At 40.3% G+C, this 24,188-nt stretch overlaps 1 protein-coding gene across 2 annotated transcripts; it reads left to right on the top strand.

Annotated features, from left to right (window-relative positions):
* Positions 1–4,829: 4,829 nt before the first annotated feature.
* Positions 4,830–23,583, top strand: ABCA3_10 (ATP-binding cassette sub- A member 3). 2 transcript variants are annotated; one of them, XM_051213488.1, is made up of 8 exons: positions 4,830–5,020; positions 5,054–5,121; positions 5,156–5,435; positions 7,177–7,420; positions 11,524–11,775; positions 13,426–13,556; positions 14,667–14,775; positions 16,133–23,583. In XM_051213488.1, exon 8 carries the CDS (start codon positions 21,361–21,363, stop codon positions 23,386–23,388), a length of 2,028 nt encoding a protein of 675 aa, XP_051069469.1. In that variant the 5' UTR covers positions 4,830–5,020; positions 5,054–5,121; positions 5,156–5,435; positions 7,177–7,420; positions 11,524–11,775; positions 13,426–13,556; positions 14,667–14,775; positions 16,133–21,360; the 3' UTR covers positions 23,389–23,583. The 2 variants fall into 2 exon arrangements, with proteins under 2 accessions (XP_051069469.1, XP_051069470.1); XM_051213489.1 differs by having other exon boundaries at positions 4,830–5,121; positions 16,133–16,378.
* Positions 23,584–24,188: the final 605 nt, after the last annotated feature.

Here is a 24,188-nt window from a genome sequence, read left to right as displayed (position 1 = left end):
TTGAAAATAGATAATTATTATTTAACATCATTATGGGTGGAGGATGGCGTTACTAACCAGCAAACATTGGTCGGTGGCGTTTCGGTAACGATCCACTCACGTTTGTGAGGTGGAAAATTTTGTTTATCTCTGGCTCTTTATGATTGGTACTGGCAAAATCATTCAATGATATTGAGGTTTTCTACAATGTATCGTACGTCTGGGAAGCTTGTTTCCCACTTTACGTTGGTCTCGCTACTTTACCAAGTCGTTCTATTACAAGCAACTTCAGACGCTTAAGTCCATACCTGACAGTAGGCATTCGATAACAACCCAGCGCTCAAACAGCAGAACGTTACTCGCCTACCGAGGCATGTGGTCTTCTCTTCTAGTCTTAGCCGAGAATAAAACAGTATTTTCTGTTGACATTATGGAAAACAAATCTTTCCAGAAATATTAACATTCGGTATATGTTTTGTTGTACGTTAGGATTACAATCCAACAACTTCAAATCACGTAGTCATGTGAACATAATTATATAACTGTTTTGACCATTTAACAGAACCTTAATCTAGCACTTTCAAAAGATAAATAATCCTATATGACAACGAATAATACTTGAAATTGTACATGCCATTCATGAAATTGTATCTGGACGCTATAACTCACATACTTATTGGAATTAATTGTTTAATTTGAACCTCAATCTAACACTTTCAAAAACGTATAGTCGCATCAGATGAGGAATGAAGCTGCAAAATTTGCATATAATCCCTTGAATTGCCTTCGGATGCTGTAATCCTTTTTCCGGAGCTTCCCGTTCAATTCGGTGAGTTCGCTATAGCTTCTGGCCAGTGCTTTCACCTTAAAACTGTCCCACACATATTGATCATAAAGTATCACATTAATTCTGGGTGGCATTAATTCTCGTTTCAACCCTCCTATTTAAACTGATGCCGACTTTCATTTTATATGTAAAATATGCAATACTCATTCTAATTGTTTGATCCTGAATATGGAAGGCCGTATATTACTTTGGTATGTAAAGTGTATCTGTCCAAAAAATCCACAATTAAAAAATTCCTCAAACGGACAAATGTTGGTCCCATTTTACATTTACGCATTTATTTATCATATATCTGCAACGATTTTCCGTCCATTTCTCTCTTCTTAATTCGTCATCATCATCAAAGTTCACAATATCGTCAGAATTGTCTCAAACATGTTCAGCTAAACTTGAGAAAGAGGCACAATAATGTATAATTTTTAACAGCTTTAAGGAATCTTACTACTGGATTCCCCCAGAAATGGACACGCCTAGACCAGTTCAAACCTTTCCAGATATGCTCAAGATTCTCTTCTGCTGACGGCCTAAGCTTGGGTTATTCATTCTCGTCTCCTACCAAAGAAGGCTATATTTCAACAGTAATCCAAGAATACAAGAACAAGTTATACGAATAGGCCGTGTTGCGGAATCTGACACTGAATGTTAATAAAAGTGGATTCATTTACATTAATTGCAGCCCTAACCTAAATCTGATACTACACAAGCACGTTTTGAAACCTAAAAACATTGTTTGCGACTCGGGTTTAAGGAATGGCAACAGTACGAAAATTTTCGAGGACATTGCATCTCAAGTATTAAAAGCAAGAATGCTTGTATGATTCATTGTGATCGATTTCAAAAACATCGAATCTAGATTGCTAATAAGTCAAAAGTATATCATCCCATTCTTGAATATGGTACTTTAGTTTACAGCATTTGCGGAAATAATGATTTGCTGAAGGTAAAAGACATAGTTTACAAATTGATGCACCAGATCACATAGAGACTCATCAATGAAGATGTCATGGATTTTTAGTGTTTGTCAATGCTATTATCCTAATTTTCTCTTTATGTAAAAATCCAAAGTTCAACCAGATCAGAAGCTGAAAATGAAAAGATGCGAAGATAACTTTTAATATCGGCCGATGCGTTTAAGTATGTGCAACCTAAACAGACTAGTTTTGCACAAGAGATTCTCAACGAGGCGTGTTGAAACGTGATTTGTTAATGATGCTTGGCAAAGCAGCGTCAGTTAGGAGTGTGTACAGTAAAAATAATGAGGTGAGTATCAATGTCAAGGGCTTATCAAACTGCTATTTTTAGTTTATTCACCAGCACAAGCACCTGCAACGACTAAAGAGTTTATGTATTATACTCGATGATAAACCAAAATGAAATATATATTACGAGCCAATCATTATCTGCTGATGTTGGCACTGGGATAATCTCGTTGAAATGTACTCGAATAACGTTGATATGAAACCAATTTATTCAGCGAACGGCTCTTTATATCCACCTGTTCTAGGGATTCATATACTGCTACGAATCCACTGGGGCTATTTCTGAAAAGTGAGTCAGTGTACTTCACTGAAATTCAGACGAGAAGTTTAGTCCTAATGCGATTTGCATTTCTCAAACTTTTGCTGTGTTCTTACACAACATAAGTACCATTTATGATCTAAAGAATCTATTCTAAGCTATACGTCCGGTAGGTTACTTTTTTTAGTTTCACCAAATTTAATAGTTAACTGTGACTTTGCCTCAGCTTACTATTCGTTTTTTTCAGTTTTTCACGTGAAGGCTAGTTCAGTCCATCACATCCGTTTTTATTCGTTTTTGCCCATTTTTAGTGTGCTTTTAAGTGTCTTGTTTAACGGTCTTAGGCTTTTTCTAGCATCCGTAATACAGTTTACGTCAATATAGTCATGAAAAATTCATGCAAACGACCTGGATGCCGTCTTGCTGTTACATCTGGTATGCAGGGCGGTGATTGCAAAGGTTGGTTCCATGAAGCGTGCACAGATCTCACACCAACTGCTTAAAACAGAGTCAGCAAGTCGGATCATAAGTGGGTATGTGTTACATACAACACGGATGATGTAGTTTTGCTGAGTAACATCATTGTCCTATTGACAGGTCTGAGGAATAAGTTGTCAGCAAACTTGGAAAAAGACAGTCATAAAATGGGTAGACAAACAAGGAGGCGCAACGAAAACAAGAATAGGGACGTCGACAGGTCTACTATGGATGGAGCATGCATTAGCACTAGTGATGACATGCTAAAACTCAGCACCATCATAACGTCTACGGTAATAGACTCCATTAGCAAACTCGGGTCTCCCAGCTCATGGTCCTTGAATGCAACAGTGGTTCCCAAAAACTCTGTAGGTGATTGGAACCACATTAACAGAGCTAAAAAGGATCAGGAGTCATCGTCTAAGCTGAACATCCCAAATACTGTACGAAAATCAACTGGTAATTTGGTCGCACAATCTACCCCCAAGAATATCCGTCCGGTCATGAAAGAGCCTAGGAATCGGAAATGCGCTTCGACCTCCAAACAACAAGGTGCTGAACCTGAACTCAACGGAAAACCTGGTAAAACAATAACGGTTCGTGATGACTCTCCCATAACCATGAACCTCAAAGACAACCCTGACCTTCCTCTCAGTTTGTAGGACAAAAGTGACATGATGCTCTGGGGAGAATTGAACAAGAAGCTTGAACTTCCTAGAACAGAGCCTTTGACGGTCACGCGACTCACTTGGGGAAAAGAATCTTAGCATCAAAATCACCTGAGGCTACTTCGTGCAACACTTAAGAATTCTACCGACGTAGAGGGTGTCCTGTTAGCTAGTCGTTAACTGAAATCCGATGGGAACGTAAGAATACTGCCCGACACACTGTATTCTGGGCGCGATCTCATCCGAAACACCCCTGAAGAATCTCGTGAGAAGTTTTTCCTTGGAAGAAATATCATTGTACAAGGTGTACTTGTTGCTGATGACGTGAAACCTTGGAGAGAGATACGCAACCAAGACGATATACAAGTACTTCAGGAGGATCCGACTCGGCTTCAAAGTTGGGCGGACGATAACGGACTAACCTTTAACACTTCAAAGTGTAAAGTGGTCCATCTGCGGTATGTTGTAGACTACAGTTACAACCCAAGAAACTCCTCTCTAGTAGTATCCCGAGTTGAAAAAATTTAGGAGTCTTGGTACCCTACAATTTAAAGTCCTACGCTAACTGTGACAGAAATGCTTTTCGAGCAAACCTTGCACTGATAACATTGAAGCGCATTTTTGGCCAGTTTGATGGTAGAACTTTCCACATAATCTTCAACAGTTTTATTTGTCCCCATTTAGAGCACGGAAACATATTATATCCTCCCTCACTCCAAAAGGATAAGGACACTCTGTAGTGTATCCAACGGTTTGAGGACCCAAATTCAAGCCCTATGAAGAGCGTCTCCAGTCACTTAGACTTTACCCACTACAGTATAGGCGTCTTAGAGGTGACCTAACACTTCTGGACATCCCTTTAAACACCTACTAAAGTTTAGCTCCAACACAAACCTAAGGAGTAACACCCAGAAACCGGAGATACAACATAGGAGAACGGACTAAAGACACAACTTCTACTCCTTAAGAGTTGTCAAATGCTGGAATTCGCTGCCGACTGAACTAGTCCAAGCGACTTCCCAGGAGTCCTCTAGGAGGAAACTTGACATATTCTTAAGGACTAAGGATAACATCTTATTATGAATTACCAGTAGGTCATTAAAACGAAAATAACATAATATATCGTTTCACAAATCAAGAACAAACGGTATGTCTGTTGTATATTACTTTTTGAAATGTGTGACCAACCCTTAAAATATGCTGAGTGATGTAGTGTTCACTCTTCAGTCGATTCATGCAAGATTATATACTGAAAATACAGAAATACATTATTCGAGTAACAAAATACGTCTTGTGCCTTCTTTCTTGAATCTTAATTCAGTTCGTGTACTTGAACATGACAGTGAGCTACAAAAACGTGGCTATTTGACTAGCGTGCTACGTTCTTACAGATGGCAGCTGTTATTCAGGATCCTTCTCGCCAGATTACGAAGCCGGAACTAGTATTCAAAATCGACGGACTCTCTTGTGGTGTAAATGATGCGATCTTTATTCCTGGTAGAGACTCTATTGTCACAGGATCAGAGGATCGGCAAGTTGCATATTTTCCTGACTAAATTTTTAGCACTTTGAGGATTTGGGTCAGGAGAGATACTGGGAAGTTCTGGCCAACAGTTATCGAGCTGCTACCCAGTACGTTCCATTACATTAGTGCTTTGATTACTAGGTCCCATTACCTGTATCACGTATTCTGCCGAATTACACAGATTATTCGTTGGTTTGGAGAATGGGACGGTTGTAGAATATGACGTTGCTGAAGATTTGAATCATATTGAACACAAAAGAGACTATCTCTCTCATACTGCTAGGACAACTGGGATCGTTTGCACCCCAGATATGGGTTGGGTTGTATCTGCTTCAAAAGATCGTACTGTCGCATGGTATTCGACCAATAGTGGTAGACGTATATGTGAACATAATTTAGAGCACTCAGCCACTTGTTTGGAGTAGGTGGATTGTTTTTATCATGACAGCTTGCCTACTTTGTGTGGTTTGGTTGGCAAATATTTACGTGGGATCTAAAACATTACTCTCTAGACTTTTGCGGACTTATTAATGAAACACAAAAGAATTCTCTTTTGTTGAAAAAATCGTTTCTCATATCTCGAGTGAGACTAAAGGATAGTTTTTTAGACTTTTGTGTTAAGGATCCGTGTACATGTGTTCTGCGAAACACGGAATATATTGAGTATCTGTTATGTTCGACCGTAGCAAAGGTCTGCTATTGTAGTGTCTGTCAAGCACAATATCTTTAACAAAGTTCCAAGTGAAATCGCGTATATAATAACAAAAGTCACCGTAAAATCAAATATGTTCAGTTAACTTATATACCACTTCATGCACAAATAAATTTATTGTATATAGTGTATGCAAATCATTTCTTACTTAAATACTTCTGCTTGTTTGGAAACGAGTCGCTTTCGGAGCGATCCAGTTTCCATCGATGTCTAGAGGCTTACATAATCCCGTATTCTAACTAGCATAAATGAACATCTATCATTTACTCTATCTAGTTAGTCGCACTCAACTACAACTTACGACTTTTATGGAGATATCACCATATCTGACCACACATTTAGTATTCAAGTTCACTCAAATTAGTATCAAAGCTTATGAGTTGTATTACTTTCGTACACTTTTTTTCAACCACTTCGATACAATGAACGAGGCTATCTTCTGTCCTGCCCTGTTAACTAAAGCAAAAGGACCAGTTTCGTAGTTAAAGCTTGCTGATAATGACCTTAGTATAATAAACTCAAAATACACATAAGTTCATCGATTATGCATCAATTGTCTTGATTAGAATTTATGGATTGAGTTTTTGTCAGTAAACAAAAATAATAGTAAAAATGTGTTGTGAGTCCATGGACAAAATCACACTAAATAATATAATGCACTGAAAAACCATCCCAGTTGATATCGTTTTCCTTCCTCATAAGTTTTATTTGGGGATTGTACATCTCTGATAAGTTGGATATAGTTCAACACTATTTACCATGTACAATCTTCATTTTAAAAGCTAGCAACTAATTACTTGGCTAGTGCTATCTTGCCTCCGGAAACTTGTTAACAAATCGTTGTATATTATGGTGTTAGTATCTTTTATCGCATCAGCTTATACCTAGGTAGTATCCAAACATCTAGTAGGATACGAAATCACCGGCGCTTTTCCATATCCACCCTAAAACCTTGTTGGGGATATTAAAACTCATGAAAATCAAATCAATCAATCATAGTAAACTACTTAATGTGAATACTTCACGCAATCTCAATACATTTTTGTGGTATTTTGCGTCAATGACAATCACTCAGTTTAAAAACTCTAATCATTTCTTGTTGATATATTATCGATAAATCCAATGTATCTTTATGGATTATGCTGCGTCTACATCTAAAATATTTTCTTCTGCAAAATATGTTTTTAATTTAGATGGTGAGGCAAAAAGATAACATAATAGTCTTGTTCATGGTACTAAAGTCAGAGTAGTGTAAATTATTAGCACAATGCATGGACGTATCACAAATATAGATACGTCCATGTTTATGGTCTTGTAGGATTCAGCATCTTTTTGCTTCATACTTTTACATAAACCTTTTATCTTCATTTCTCAATTTCTTGACCGTTGTAGTTGTTATAGTCGGACGGTTTTACTGTTACTTATGGGATTTACGTTTTCTCGACTACAGATATGATGTTGGCTCACACTACGTGTTTGTTGGTGATAGCAGCGGTCGCATTACTTTACTGAGCATTAATCAAGTCAATGGTCAAGTAACGTGTCGTGTAATTCGTGAACTCCGTGGTCATGAGCAGTCAGTATCCTTTCTGGCTTGGGATAGTGTAAATTCTCGTCTATTTTCTTGCAGTGCCGACCGTTCTGTTATCTTCTGGGATATTGGTGGAGCTAAAGGTTCATCTTTTGAGTTGCAAGTGAGTGCACTATTTTCTTCTTTGGTTTAATTTCCATTATTTACACCCTAAGTTGTTTAACACTATTTTGAAATTTGGAAGGATATAGGGTCAGATTTGAAAGTTAAATACCACCACCAAATACAAGTTCTGTATCAGACTTTCTGCGACCACGTGCGCCACATGAACTGGCCTTCTTGACCGTTCGCTCAGTAACCTAGGTCGGATAACAGATAGGGGTTGGCCGTCTTATCTTAACATGGATGTCTGTTTTCTATTTGACCGGCGTTCGAAAGTTTAGTGAGCTTCTACACATCCGCTCTCCATATGTCGATTCGGAAAACTTGTGTAATATGCTTTTACCCGAAGACCTGTGATCTTCCTGACGTCCATGTCACACCAAGCACCAGAGTTGAAACAAAAACCCTGCATAAACTGCAACTAACATCTTAAGGCCCCTACATACTAACACCTCAGGCAGAGTGGGAACACAAAACCAAACCTCTCATTGTTCCATTCAAGCAGTGAGCTTGGCATGGTTGCCCGACCCCACCATTCCTTATCAACTTCTTCACCGGTGACATTCTGTAAACAGCTCTAGTGGTAGGAGGTGATAGTGGTCAGGATCTGCTACCTGGAGACTCCATGGTTGGGGTCCGGGAAATATTGCAACACAGCGGCTTAAGACGTTATCAGAAATGGCCCAGTATAAAAGTAATTGACAGGACTGGTATAATCTACTCTTACTTTCTTCATATAAGTGAGAGGAACCTCGTGCTGAAACAATCTTCGGTTCTGTTTTTCTTAACTGAACTGCTCCCATTATTGTGTTATTCTTATCCACTTATTTTTATCGGCATATTACTTTTTTATTTACCATACTCACCCTCCTTCCTCTATGTCATGTTCTCATTATGAAGTGTATAAATATTCTAGTACCCCTTTGTAAAAATATTTGAGCTTAAGTAACCAAATTTTAAAAATATGTCAAGGTGAAGTCATTGTAACACTACAATACACTCAAAAATGTCAGGTCTACAAATTTTTTAGCGAAAAACCATCCGTTAGATTCTTAAAAAAGGAACTTCTGAACATCTCGATATTTGACCATCGTCACCTCTGGAAGATTACTCACAGTTTATGCTAAAAACTTGATCTAACCTAGCTTAAACGGGGAGCCAACGAGATACACCCTCCCTTTATCTGGCGGCCTGAATGCTAGATCTCGTGAACTAGCGGGTTTGGGCATAGCATTAAATATGAGGGCAGAACAAGCACTATTGGGATGCATCCCTGTTAACAGTCGCTTATGTGCTATTCGGATAAACAGCTCCGTAAGAACTCGGAAGGATAGGGACACATGTCGTTTCTACCTACACTCCCACTGACTGCAGCCCGGACGAAGTGAGATGAATTTTACAGGAAGCTTCAAAAAGCTAAACACTCAGACATAGTACTTGTAGCAGGTGACTCTAACGCCAAAGTGGTTAGCTTAAAACAAACAGAAATACATTTAGGTAGGTATTTAGGTATTCCGGATCAGCGAACAGATAATGGTAATCGTCTGCTGCAACTGTGCTCAAACAATCGTCTATTTTTAACAAGCACTAATTTTAAGCATAAGAAGAGACATCGTCTAACGTAACGATCTCTTGCAACAAACCAACGATGGACTCCAATAGGCCATATTGCCACCAGTCATCCTTGGAGAAGCCAGATAGAAGACTGCTGCTCGTTCTGGGGTGCATGTTTAGACTCTATTCACGCTCTAATACGAGCACGCATTCACCTGCGCCTCACTGGATGCAGAAAAGCCACATTAAACAGACCCATTAGAAATGAAGTCAGCGATGAGAAGGGCAAAGGTAAATTTTAGGAGCAAACGAAGTCACACTTAGGCAATTCTGAAAGCAAGGCTGATCCAGATGTTACTTGTAAAGATATACTAACAGCTGTGGAAACAACAGTGCCATCTATTAGTGATTTGAACCAAAGGGCCACGAAAAATCAGTGGATTTCTACAAAGTCTATTGCCCTGATAGACCCTCGCAAACTCATCCCATCAGGCTCCGAACACGATGAAGAGCAAAAGCAAATCAGATCTAGGCTAACCAAAAGCAAAAGATATGGGAAAGACAGAGGCTGTATGTAACACAAGACGGCTTTTCGGACTAATAGAAGAGACCGGGATTAAGAAGTTAAGTGTAAGTGAGACAATCTAGGAAATAACGGCACTCTTAGATATTTAGAATGATGGGTTGAACACTAAGGAGCAGTTCAGCTGCTCTACAGCTACCCACCATCTCCAAACAGCCTGAGTGGAACACTGAAGTAGGTCCGCCGACTCTAATCGAAGTTTAAAAAGCTATAGCTAATCTGAAACGAGGAAGAGCAGCTGGTCCAGATGAATTGGCTCCAGAGGTCTCTAAGTATGGTGGTCCAGTTTTAACGATTAGGTTAGCTAATATTTTAACTAAAATCCGGGAGTTGGACGTAATCCCATCTGACTGATCACAATCACTAATTGTCCCAATATATAAGAGGCCAAAATCATCCTGTGACTATCATAGTACATTAGTTTGACTAATATAACATCTAAAATACTAGCCTCAATAACTACAGGACGCTCAACAAAGACTCGTGAACTGCAAACACGTGAAAATCAGGCTGGCTTCAGACCTGGTCGTGGCCGCATCGACCACAGATTCAACATTCGTCAGATTTTAGAACACAGGCATGCCTATCAGTATCCCATATGATAGCTTTCCTTGACTTAAAAGCAGCATTTGACTCTAGACCGAGATGTTCTGTGGCAGTGTCTGTCATTGAAAGGCGTACCTCAGAAGTACGTAAATCTTGTGAAGTCTCTTTACTCGAACACTACCAGTCGAGTTAGAGCTTATGGCGAACTGTCGTCCGATTTCACAACTTCAAGTGGTGTCCGACAAGGCTGTTCACTATCTCCATTTTTGTTTAATTTCATCATAGACCTACTGCTGGAAATAACGTTCTCGTCGACTGAGTTTTCAGGAATTGATCTCCTACCAGGAGATACACTTACTTAGAATACACAGATGACATAGTCCCGTCTGGTGAAGACGCTAATAAAATGCAGAGTTTTTTGGTAGCACTCAGCAACAATGCCAGAATGTTTGGAATGCGTTTCTCCACCTCTAAATGCAAATTATTGCTTCAGGACTGACCTGTGTCAACACCTGAACTAAGGATAGGGAATGAAGTGGTCGAACACGTCGACAACTTCACTTATCTTGGAAGTCTGTTCGGCACTAATTGATTGGTGCCTGACAAAATCTGCACGGATTCAGAAAGCTCGTTTGGCTTTTGCCAACTTACTTCACCTATGGTGAAGGCAAGATATCCGTCGACTGAGATGGTTGGGCCAAGTATTTTACATGCCAAACCATCGACTACCACGACGCACAATGCTGACCAGTGTTGGAGACGGATGGAAGTTAGGGGCGACCAAACCAAAACGTGGCATCAGTCCATAAGGTCACTAGGTCCTGGTCTGAGCCATGTCGGTAGATCCAGACTACTTGGTTGGGGTCTGCGCGACTATCATAACCAGTGACTGGAAACTCTATGTGACGACTCAGAATCGATCACAATGGCGTAGGTGTATACGCTCTTTGTCTTCCCATAAACCGTGAGATGAAAATTACTTTATACCTTTCTTTCTACGAACCAATTCTTTCTCTTTGTATTGTATCCTTATATGAAATCTTTCTTTTATATATTACCATCATTGAGATAACTACTTCTGTGGATTTAGTGATCATCTTGTTGTGCTAATGAGGTGTGGCAACTTCTACCGATGCGTATACGTGCCTGGTCCTACGTTTCAGCTGGCTAACTGACTTTCACCTAAGGTATTGACTGTCTGATTTGTTATTTAAATTTAACAGGCCTGTTTCGGTTGCGTTTCACGATATAGCATAGCGTAGGTTTTATAAGTCCCTACCCATTTGGTCACAGTATTTTCTGGGAATTCTTTTCAACAATAAATTAACTGAATACTTTTAAAAAATATTTGTTACTAAACTATAAATGATCTAATCGTATATTAATGGTTATAATTTATATTATACTAATTATGCATCAAGGGGCATTCCAAAGAAGTATCGTCAATATGTTGGTGGAGTATGGGTGCCTCTTCTGCAAACGTCAAGGACAGTAAGTACAAAGGACTACTTATATCCGGTGGTCTCGATGGTTATCTGATTTTCTGGTTTATGGACCCTTCACGCATAGAAAGTCCTAACTGGTCAGAATCAGATATCTGTCATAGCTGTAGCGGGCCATTTTTCTGGAATGTCCGTAAAATGTGGAACAACATGTCGGTTGGTGTGCGTCAGGTATTCATTTTTGTACAGTTTCGTTAAACGTATGCTCATTAATGCAATGCAGCTCTTTCAATTCAGTGAATGTTAAACAAATTATCAGCATCACATTATTCATTCTAGAATGATTGTCATAGCTTTTGAGAAAAGCTGAAGGTTACAAAGACAACAGCTTGTAACCTTCCTATTTGTTTTTAACTCTCCAGCTAACATCTGTTAGGACAGTGATCGCCACTTAAGAGAATCGTATTCTAAATAATCGGAGACGACTTAAGATGAAAGAATGAGGAGTTCACTGTTTTATCGAATTCCAGTAAATTTGTACTGACTGAGAATATAACTTATATGTAAGATCACGTGGTCTCTAGTGTAAGTCAGTATGTGTTGTGGTAAATCTCCCCCTTATAGTTTTCGTGTCATGTTGGTAATCATTTATTAACTTACGGCACACCTTATAGTCAATGTATGCGCTTCAAATCTCCACGTTCAGTTAATTCTGTTGGTTATATTTCAAATCAATTTTACTAGTGTGATCGTGTTATATTTCTCTCTTACGGTTATAACCCAGCTATTCCTATTGCTTAGTATTTTTGGACACCAAATCACTCGACAAGTCCCCAAATCAGAACACGGTCGAACAGGAAAGAGATTATATTCCAAATAACAAGGTTAGATAGAAGCAAGAAGCACAATAGGGAAAACGTTAGTATATTTATAGTTTTTACATGAGAAGATTCTAGAGTATTCTCCAAGTATCGACTAGTGCTGATTGGATAAGAATAAGCTAATCAGCGTGCAGCAAAGCATTCGTGCATTGAGCATGCTTTAATCCAGTCTATGTCCTGCTAACAGATCGATTATGGTGGTCAACATGGTTTTGTTGAACAGACTTTACTCAAAAGCTTCTCAATTGTCTATATTTGTTGTGGTTAAGTTTTCTATTTGCGAATTCGTGTTAAGTGACACTTCTGTACCAAAGCATCTCGTTGTAAGTGGGGATTTAATATGTGAGGAAAGATTAAAAACTGAAACCTTACAGTTAGTCATGCATTATTAAGTACAACTATCCTATTGACTGGTCTTTTGAACAAAACGTTGGAAGACAGGTTCGTTCTCAACTATAGTTTTTCCTGAATGTTTGCAGTTGTCTGTGGGATTTGCGCCATTAAGTATCAAGTTCTACCTTATTACTACCATGACCGGAACGCTCCCCATGTTTTTCACCCATATTTGCTAGCGTAATATGTCCGGGCGTTGAAATCATTGCATTTCTTCGTAGTAATGCTTTGTGAATTTATATTCATTATCTCGAAGTCGGAGTTGTCTACGATATGCAATTTTAGTACTTTTCCAATTTATATTGTTAAAACTATTTCGTCAACAAAATTTTACTTCCTAAGAAGTTAGAGTCAGAGAGTTATTTTCTAATATGTAATGAAATCAAGATACGATAGGAGGCCAGGAAGCCTCTAGCATCTGTTTTTATTTTTGTAGAGGATTTGAAATTTAAATGAGATAATCCAGGGGCATGGAGATGTTCATTCTTTTCTTTGCGATAGCCGATAGACACGATTATTTTTCCTCCGAACTCTATATTACATCATACTTTATGTTGTTTAAGTTGGTGTTTAATTTCGACCCATATTTTTCCTTCACTACTTTTAGCATCACTGTCGTAGATGTGGTCATGCTGTTTGTGACAAATGTTCTCCTTATCGGTCTAATCTACCGTGTATGGGTTTTGAAAAAGATGTTCGTATATGCAATCAATGCTTTCCTTTAATAACTGATTCAGAGTATGTGATTTTAAAGTTGGTCTATTTTTTATCCAAATAAAATTATGTATTTGTAAATAGCGGTAACTGTGGCTCTAATATTAGTAATTAGGGTCCACTGCATTCAGTCAAATTCAAATTTCTGTCCTTTCTACTTTGTTCCGAGCTATCAAGTAGTATATTTAGCGTTGACAAATATCGATCGTCTGTATTTTGGTTATCGAGTCGTTTAATTCACTGCGAGAGTCATTTCATTCTGTGGATAATTAGTATTCAAGATCAATGTTTGTCCGTTTTATCAGTTTTCTAACGAAAGTGCACTTGAGTTATGAAGTATGGCGAGCGTTTCGAAATTCCCTCGTACAAAGTTTGTACCATCAGCACGCGGACTATTTGTCAGGTGCACTTTTATGCTTGACGAATTCATTAGTAATAAACCTTAAAGTTGAACGTTTGATATTGTTGATTTGGTAATATTCCATCTAATATATGAGAATTGTAAAGTCTATTCCTAAAGTTCTTGTTTTATATTGGTGTCCAGTTATTTCCCTTGTTATGGTACATTTTCATCCCCCTCTAGGTAGAGAGAGTCCGCCCTCGCTCTCCACATGGCCTAGCGTATACAGCTACTGCTAGGAAAGTCGTACCCACTGCATCTTCATATTGAGAGTGTTGTTTACAAAATTGAAAGGACGAAAATTGGAACGCCCAGCGCTTCAACCGGTTTAGCGGATACGGAGGATCCACCTAGGGAATTTGGAAAATCATGACTCCAAACCAGTTGTGCACATAGGTTCCAGGATCCTGGAAGAACAAATGGCATATTAACCTATTCTTGGCCGCTGGCTACCATGGGACTGCATCTCCTAACGTAGCTCCACTCCCTTGTGGATTAAACCTCGGGGTCAGAAACTCGGGGAGTGGCCGTCTAAGAAAACCACTCGCTTCAGTTTTAGCAAACGAGTATTATCCCAGCCCACACAAATTCAATGATTTGTGTGACGCATATATATTTTGGAGTCTCTTTGAGCCAATGTTTTTGTGTTTAAATAAATGAATATGGTAAATTTTTGTCAGGCAAAACAACATAGCTTAATAATTATTAACTGACTTTGTTTCGTTATCTTTTAGCCGCAGGAGTTTGGCTATTTCGTTTGACGCTCGCCATCCTGTTACATGTATTCGTGTAGAGGAATCCTTGAACTTACTTCTAACGGTTGGGAAAGATCGGATTATCAAGGTAACTGCAACAAATATGTAGTTTTTTTAAATTTAAAGTAGTAATAACTAGAATCATGACTCTAGCAAACAAACTTCTTCACTAATAAGTATGTCTTCTGTCTACAACTTTCATTATCAGACGTTCTATCATGGTATAAACAAGCATATTACTGAAGTGATATTTCGATCGTTGGGTTTTTGGTAATTCATGTACTCAAGTTCACATTAAGCCAATAATAATGACCATAGCATAAGTTATGTATAATAACAGCTGGAAAACCGTTTCGTTAGCAGTGATTTGTGAAAATATAACTTCAATGTTATATTTCTAAGACATGTTTTGGACTGGACTAAAAAAAAAGAGAATTCAGTGTGGTGATACCATTCTGTGGATAGCAGTGAACTGACAAGCTAAAGTTAGGTTAGACTTTTTTGAACAAACAGAACTTTTTTCCAATATTCATAATTTTAGCCATTGGAGCATTCCACCAATTACATTCTGTGTTTAAGCGTAATTAAATAACCGTACAAAACTCTTGGAAACCTTAGTTTAATGTTACGTCGAATTTTATAAAGAGCATTTCATTGATAAGGTAAAATAATATGGTATTGTTCACCTTGATTATCTCCCTGTACAGGTGTTGTTTAGATTTCTTTCTGTTACGAACAAACATGATGAATTCCTTTAGAGAGTTGTTGAATACATTTCACACATGAAATATTTAGCGTGAAATTTATTCTAACAGTTCAAATAAACATGGTTAGCATGCTGTTTGCTTCACACTAGGTTCGACCGAGTCTCTACGTTTATTTTACTTGAATGTGGCAAAACAAGCTTACTGGACGTTGATTATATTGGCCTCTATATTGTTAATGTGTATAGATCCTATATGAAAATCTAAATGAGGTATATAAGTTACACAATAGCTAGTCAGTAGTGTATAATAATTAAGCGCTATGATAGTCAAGAAGAATCACTAGTACGATTTTGGTGGAGTTTTGTTCTCTGAGCTGGATGGTTTGGTCGTGGAGCTTTCATCCACCTGAGCTACAAATCTTCACCATCACTAGTACGAGTTTATTTGCTGACTATGCCGTCGCTTTCACTATGGCAGTAATTGCTGTAATTGTACTATCGTTAAACCTGTTAAGAATGATTAGGTTCAAGTGTATGACTATCAGTCAGCGTTGTTTTGGTTGAATATAGGCATTTCATAGCACAAAACATTGTATTTTGATACCTAGCTGCTTGAATTCCCGAATGTCATCAACTCTCAATTGGAAAAATAACGTGTTATTGAAATTGTGTATATGTATGATGCATGTTTTTCTGTAGCTTTAATTACTGACTAGTTTACGGTTGTTTCTGTTTTTAGGTGTGGGATATCAAGGCTTTTTCATCAAATCCACATTCATAAACTGTATACACTACAAATGCTATTTTATGTGATTTATTTGGTAGGATTATTTCCCGCCTTTCATGGTGCATACACCAGTGATTTTGAGACACTTTATTCATCTTTATGTTCTACGAAATTGAAATTGTCTAAAAATGATCTCTGATAACTTTGAATAAGATATATAGGCATACATTCTATAATATATTTACGTTTCCTCATAAATTTACTGTACATATCAAAAGTATTTTAGCGTCTTTCTAATGTAGTTTAAAATGATTCTGTATGTAAAATCCTTGCTTAATAATATTAAAGCTAACCTGCCACATATTATTCAGAAGTTAGTCTTACTTAGTTTCGCTAGTTCAATATTGATAAACAGGAAAGGCTGAAACTCCGCACACCAATGCAATAGTTGAGTTTCCCGTAATCGAAAACGACAGCCTCATGATTCCTATATTTCCTCATTGTTTCGGGGTCAAACTATTTCATGTTATTCACCTAACTACAATATGATGCCTGCGTTCTATAAGCTTTAGAATGCGTTTGGGCTAGAGAATAGTTCATAAGAAATCTAAGTTACAAACACGTCCCTTGTCTACTGAAAGCCACGGTAGTGCACAGTCGATAGGATAAAGTACAGGTCAGTTAGCCAGCTGAAACGTAGGACCAGGCACGTATACGCATCGGTAGAAGTTGCCACACCTCATTAGCACAACAAGATGATCACTAAATCCACAGAAGTAGTTATCTCAATGATGGTAATATATAAAAGAAAGATTTCATATAAGGATACAATACAAAGAGAAAGAATTGGTTCGTAGAAAGAAAGGTATAAAGTAATTTTCATCTCACGGTTTATGGGAAGACAAAGAGCGTATACACCTACGCCATTGTGATCGATTCTGAGTCGTCACATAGAGTTTCCAGTCACTGGTTATGATAGTCGCGCAGACCCCAACCAAGTAGTCTGGGTCTACCGACATGGCTCAGACCAGGACTTAGTGACCTTATGGACTGATGCCACGTTTTGGTTTGGTCGCCCCTAACTTCCATCCGTCTCCAACACTGGTCAGCATTGTGCGTCGTGGTAGTCGATGGTTTGGCATGTAAAATACTTGGCCCAACCATCTCAGTCGACGGATATCTTGCCTTCACCATAGGTGAAGTAAGTTGGCAAAAGCCAAACGAGCTTTCTGAATCCGTGCAGATTTTGTCAGGCACCAATCAATTAGTGCCGAACAGACTTCCAAGATAAGTGAAGTTGTCGACGTGTTCGACTACTTCATTCCCTATCCTTAGTTCAGGTGTTGACACAGGTCAGTCCTGAAGCAATAATTTGCATTTAGAGGTGGAGAAACGCATTCCAAACATTCTGGCATTGTTGCTGAGTGCTACCAAAAAACTCTGCATTTTATTAGCGTCTTCACCAGACGGGACTATGTCATCTGTGTATTCTAAGTAAGTGTATCTCCTGGTAGGAGATCAATTCCTGAAAACTCAGTCGACGAGAACGTTATTTCCAGCAGTAGGTCTATGATGAAATTAAACAAAAATGGAGATAGTGAACAGCCTTGTCGGACACCACTTGAAGTTGTGAAATCGGACGACAGTTCGCCATAAGCTCTAACTCGACTGGTAGTGTTCGAGTAAAGAGACTTCACAAGATTTACGTACTTCTGAGGTACGCCTTTCAATGACAGACACTGCCACAGAACATCTCGGTCTAGAGTCAAATGCTACTTTTAAGTCAAGGAAAGCTATCATATGGGATACTGATAGGCATGCCTGTGTTCTAAAATCTGACGAATGTTGAATCTGTGGTCGATGCGGCCACGACCAGGTCTGAAGCCAGCCTGATTTTCACGTGTTTGCAGTTCACGAGTCTTTGTTGGGCGTCCTGTAGTTATTGAGGCTAGTATTTTAGATGTTATATTAGTCAAACTAATGTACTATGATAGTCACAGGATGATTTTGGCCTCTTATATATTGGGACAATTAGTGATTGTGATCAGTCAGATAGGATTACGTCCAACTCCCGGATTTTAGTTAAAATATTAGCTAACCTAATCGTTAAAACTGGACCACCATACTTAGAGACCTCTGGAGCCAATTCATCTGGACCAGCTGCTCTTCCTCGTTTCAGATTAGCTATAGCTTTTTAAACTTCGATTAGAGTCGGCGGACCTACTTCAGTGTTCCACTCAGGCTGTTTGGAGATGGTGGGTAGCTGTAGAGCAGCTGAACTGCTCCTTAGTGTTCAACCCATCATTCTAAATATCTAAGAGTGCCGTTATTTCCTAGATTGTCTCACTTACACTTAACTTCTTAATCCCGGTCTCTTCTATTAGTCCGAAAAGCCGTCTTGTGTTACATACAGCCGCTGTCTTTCCCATATCTTTTGCTTTTGGTTAGCCTAGATCTGATTTGCTTTTGCTCTTCATCGTGTTCGGAGCCTGATGGGATGAGTTTGCGAGGGTCTATCAGGGCAATAGACTTTGTAGAAATCCACTGATTTTTCGTGGCCCTTTGGTTCAAATCACTAATAGATGTCACTGTTGTTTCCACAGCTGTTAGTATATCTTTACAAGTAACATCTGGATCAGCCTTGCTTTCAGAATTGCCTAAGTGTGACTTCGTTTGCTCCTAAAATTTACCTTTGCCCTTCTCATCGCTGACTTCATTTCTAATGGGTCTGTTTAATGTGGCTTTTCTGCATCCAGTGAGGCGCAGGTGAATGCGTGCTCGTATTAGAGCGTGAATAGAGTCTAAACATGCACCCCAGAACGAGCAGCAGTCTTCTATCTGGCTTCTCCAAGGATGACTGGTGGCAATATGGCCTATTGGAGTCCATCGTTGGTTTGTTGCAAGAGATCGTTACGTTAGACGATGTCTCTTCTTATGCTTAAAATTAGTGCTTGTTAAAAATAGACGATTGTTTGAGCACAGTTGCAGCAGACGATTACCATTATCTGTTCGCTGATCCGGAATACCTAAATACCTACCTAAATGTATTTCTGTTTGTTTTAAGCTAACCACTTTGGCGTTAGAGTCACCTGCTACAAGTACTATGTCTGAGTGTTTAGCTTTTTGAAGCTTCCTGTAAAATTCATCTCACTTCGTCCGGGCTGCAGTCAGTGGGAGTGTAGGTAGAAACGACATGTGTCCCTATCCTTCCGAGTTCTTACGGAGCTGTTTATCCGAATAGCACATAAGCGACTGTTAACAGGGATGCATCCCAATAGTGCTTGTTCTGCCCTCATATTTAATGCTATGCCCAAACCCGCTAGTTCACGAGATCTAGCATTCAGGCCGCCAGATAAAGGGAGGGTGTATCTCGTTGGCTCCCCGTTTAAGCTAGGTTAGATCAAGTTTTTTAGCATAAACTGTGAGTAATCTTCCAGAGGTGACGATGGTCAAATATCGAGATGTTCAGAAGTTCCTTTTTTAAGAATCTAACGGATGGGTTTTCGCTAAAAAATTTGTAGACCTGACATTTTTGAGTGTATTGTAGTGTTACAATGACTTCACCTTGACATATTTTTAAAATTTGGTTACTTAAGCTCAAATATTTTTACAAAGGGGTACTAGAATATTTATACACTTCATAATGCCCTGGTATGGCCGAGAGCGGAGTGGGTTCGCCCTGCCTCTCGAAATACTCTCACACGGCCACGCGTATATAGCCTCTGCCAGGGAAGCCCTACTCACTGCCTTCTCGTGGCGGGGGTGTTGTTTACGAAAATGAGAGGACGAAAAGGGAATGTCTGGCGCTTTAACTGGATTCCAAGTGAATGGTGCACATGGGCTCCAGTATCCTGCGGGAACAAATGGCGTATGAACCAATTTTCGGTCACCCGGCTACCATGGGACTGCATCTCCTCACGGTGCTCCACTGCCTTGTGGGTTAGACCGTTAGGTCAAAGGCTCGGGGTGTGGCCTCCTAAGGAAACCACCTGCTTCGGCTTGGGCACCCAGGCAGTATCACAGCCCACACACAATTAATGAACTGAACTGTCTATGATCATGGAAACTAATTCTCTTGCTTCGACGAACATTCAAATGATTCAAATATTATTATTATTGTTATTATTATTTACTACATCATTATTCACCCTCTTTTATTCGTACTCTGTCTACTTATTTTTTTCGACTTATACAGCAGCCACTGTCCGGTTGAAAATTGTATGTTACCACCGAATACGAGGACTGAAGCAGTTTTTCTGAAACCACGTGCACCATTCAAACTGGCTGCCTTCAACGTTCGCACATTTATGCAGGTCGGACAACAGATAGAGCTGGCTATCTCTTTGGGAAGTCTTAATATCGATGTTTGCTGTCTATCCGAGACCCGTATTCAAGACTCTGGTGAAGTACTACAAATTCGATCTCCATCTGTCGCTTCGAAAAGCTTGTTTTACGTGCGCTTATCCGGGGACTCTGTGGCGTCTTCGTCTGGTCTTGCTGGCGTTGGTGTCGCACTAATCGCTAGAGCTGAGGCAGCACTAGTCGATTGGATCCCCATTAACAGTCGGTTATGTGTTGTTAGATTAGAGAGTTCCATCAAAGTGAGAAGAAATCGGCGTGAGAAACGATGTCTTTTCGTCATCTCCGCCTATGCTCCGACAGATTGCAGCCCGGATGCAATCAAGGATGGGTTTTACCACCAGTTATCTGTTCTTCTCCAGAAAGTGCGTTCGACAGATATTGTAGTACTAGCCGGAGACTTGAATGCTCAGGTCGGGCGTCTAGGCACAGAAGAGAGTCGTTTAGGTGGCCCATGGGGACTTGTTGGTCGCAGGACAGATAACGGAGACCGTCTACTGCAACTATGCACAGACCACAACCTGTTTCTGGCTAGCACTAACTTTCGGCACAGTCATCGCCGATGTGCCATCTGGCGTCCTCCCTCTGCATCTCAAGCCTGGACTCAGATTGATCACATCGCGATCATCTACCACTAGCGTGGTTGTGTACAAGACTGCCGCTCCTTTTGGAGTACCTATCTGGACTCTGATCATGCCTTGGTCTGCGCCAATCTCGCCTTACTTTTCAGTGGACAACGAAGTGACCGCCACCAACGGATTGATGTTAGCAAGTTGGTTGCAACTTCTGTTGCAAGTAAGTATCAAACCGAGCTAGCTTCTAGGCTAGCTACCATTCCACCGAAAAGTATAGATGAGAATTGGTTGTAATTGCATGACGCCATGAAAATGGCGGGTACAGTAAGTTGTGGGTTTGCGAAACGTCCCGCTTATAAGCACTGGGTTTCTTCAGGCTCCTTACAACTCATTGAAGCCCGTCGGTCTACTCCGGGTGACCGTGAGTTTGACCACAAACGAAGGTTGTTACGTAGCGAAATTGGGCAAAGCTTGCGTAAGGACCGAGAAGCCTGGTGGTCGGAGCGTGCTAATGAGCTGGAAGCAGCAGCTGCATCTAGTAATTACCGGAAGCTCTTCCAACTCATCCGAGCCACTGGCAGCAAGAAGTCTGGTGTGAGCGAAACAATCTGTGAGGATGACGGGATGCCAATCACTAATATCCATCGACGTCTTGGACGATGGGCAGAATTTTTTGAAGGGCAGTTCAACTGGCCCTCTGCTCCGGCAGCATCGGTCAGACTGTCCTGTCCCCCATGGCTTGTGACGACTGATCCACCAAATGAGGCGGAAGTCCACAAGGAACTCCAACTCTTGAAGCGCTACAAATCACCTGACCCAGATGACTTACCTCCGGTTCTTTTTAAAGATGGTGGTGACTTTCTGGTTAAGGGACTGACGACGTTGTTTACAAAGATCTGGGGACTAGAGAGTGTACCAACGTCATGGAGTGAGTCGATAGTTGTCCCTATCTTTAAAAAGGGTTCACGTCGTTCCTGTAACAGCTATCGGAGGATAAGTCTACTTCCGATTGCGTCCAAGCTATTGGCTTCCGTCATACTTCATAGGTTGTTAAAAACCCGAAAAAGATTGACTCGCGAGGAGCAGGCTGGATTTCGTTCTGGTCGAGGATGTATTGATCATAACTTCACCCTCCGCCAAATGTTAGAACACCTCCATACTTATCAAAGGCCAACAATCGTAGTGTTTCTTGACATCAGGGCTGCCTTCGATTCGTTGGATAGGACTGTTCTCTGGGATTGTCTATTGAAGAAGGGTGTGCATGAGAAGTTTATTAACATCTTAAAGGCCCTATATACAAACACCTTAGGCAGAATGAGGGCATACAACCACCTCTCTCCATTGTTCCATTCGAGCAGTGGGGTTAGACAGGGTTGCCCAATCTCACCATTCCTCTTCAACTTTGCCATCGACGACATTCTGGAAACAGCTCTGATGGATGTAAGTAATGGTGGTGTGGATCTGTTGCCTGGAGAAAGACTTCTCGACCTTGAGTATGCGGATGATATTGTCTTACCGCGCGATAATGCCCAAGCCATGCAATCCGCACTTAATCAGTTGGCGATCAATGTCCGTAGGCATGGTATGTGCTTTGCACCTTCGAAGTGCAAAGTACTTCTACAAGACTGGCAGGATTCTAATCCTGTACTCACCCTGGATGGTGAGCAGATAGAAGTGGTCGAGAAGTTCGTGTATCTGGGTAGCTGCATAAGTGCTGGTGGGGGTGTGAGTGATGAGATCAATGCACGTATAGTGAAAGCCAGAGCGGCTCATGTCAATCTGGGCCATCTTTGGCGCCTTCGTGATGTTAGTCTGGCTGTAAAAGTTCGGATTTACAACTCGTCGGTGAGAGCAGTTTTGCTCTATGCTTGTGAAACCTGGCCTCTCCGAGTTGAGGACGTTAGACGACTCTCTGTGTTCGATCATCGTTGTCTCCGAAGGATTGCTGACATCCAGTGGCAACTCCATGTTAGTAATGTACAGGTTCGGCATCGTGTGTTCGGACACAGAGACGATAATGCAATTGGTGTCACCATCGTGAGACATCGACAACGGTGGCTTGGACATGTTCTACGAATGTCCTCCCAGAGAATTCCACGTCGTGCATTATTTGCCGACTCTGGGACTGGTTGGAGAAAGCGGAGAGGTGGTCAGTATATGACATGGTGTCGTGGTATGGAAGAAAGCTGCAAAGGACTGGCTTGTGACGGTCCTTCACGACTCTCCGGTTGGGGTCCGAGAGATGGTGCTACACAGTGGCTAGAGACGTTATCAGATATGGCTCATAATAGAAGCCAGTGGCGATCCTGCTGTAACCTTTTACTTTCTTCATAAAAGTGGTTGTTTCTACCTTAACTGAAAGATTTGTTCTGATTGTACCTTTCCGTTCCCTCATTATGACTATGATTGTTACTACAATCCCTTACACCGATCTCTTATTGTTTTTTTTAAATTTTTTTTACGTTCCTCATTTTTTTCTTCTAAATTCTCATTGTTTTGTGTAGCGCATATATATTTGGCGCACTCCTGTACCAATATATTTGTGTTCAAATAAATAAATAGTAAAATCATAATGAGAACATGACATAGAGGAAGGAGGGTGAGTATCAGTCAGTCAGTCAGTCAGCTACAACGTAGGACCAGGCACATATGTGCATCGGTCCAGGTTGCCATACGCATCAGCACAACAAGATGAACACCGGATTCATAGCAGTGGTTGGGTCAAAGGTGGTAATATATAAGAGAAAGATTGCATATAGAGATATAGTACAAGAAGAAAGAATTGGTTCGTAGAAAGAAAGATATGAAGTGATTTTAATCTCTTAGTTTAAGGGAAGACAGAGAGTGTATACACCGACGCCATTGTGATCGATTCTGAGCCATGTCACCAAGAGTCTCCAACCATTGGTTACGATAGTCACGCGGAACCCAACCAAGTAGTCTGCATCTACCAACATGGCTCAGACTAGAAGTTAGTGACTTCAAGCACTGATGCCACGTTTTGGTTTGGCCGCCCCTAACTTTCTCCAACCATCTCCAATACCGGATAGCCTTGCACGTCGTGGTAATCGGTGTTCAGGCATACGTAACACGTGGCCTAACCATCTCAGTCGATGAAGATTTACAACCTCATC

Source organism: Schistosoma haematobium, chromosome 3, assembly GCF_000699445.3.
Source record: "Schistosoma haematobium chromosome 3, whole genome shotgun sequence".
Taxonomy (NCBI): Eukaryota; Metazoa; Platyhelminthes; class Trematoda; order Strigeidida; family Schistosomatidae; genus Schistosoma; species Schistosoma haematobium.
Note: the sequence above shows the minus strand (reverse complement) of the source record. Positions and strands in the feature narration are given on the sequence as shown.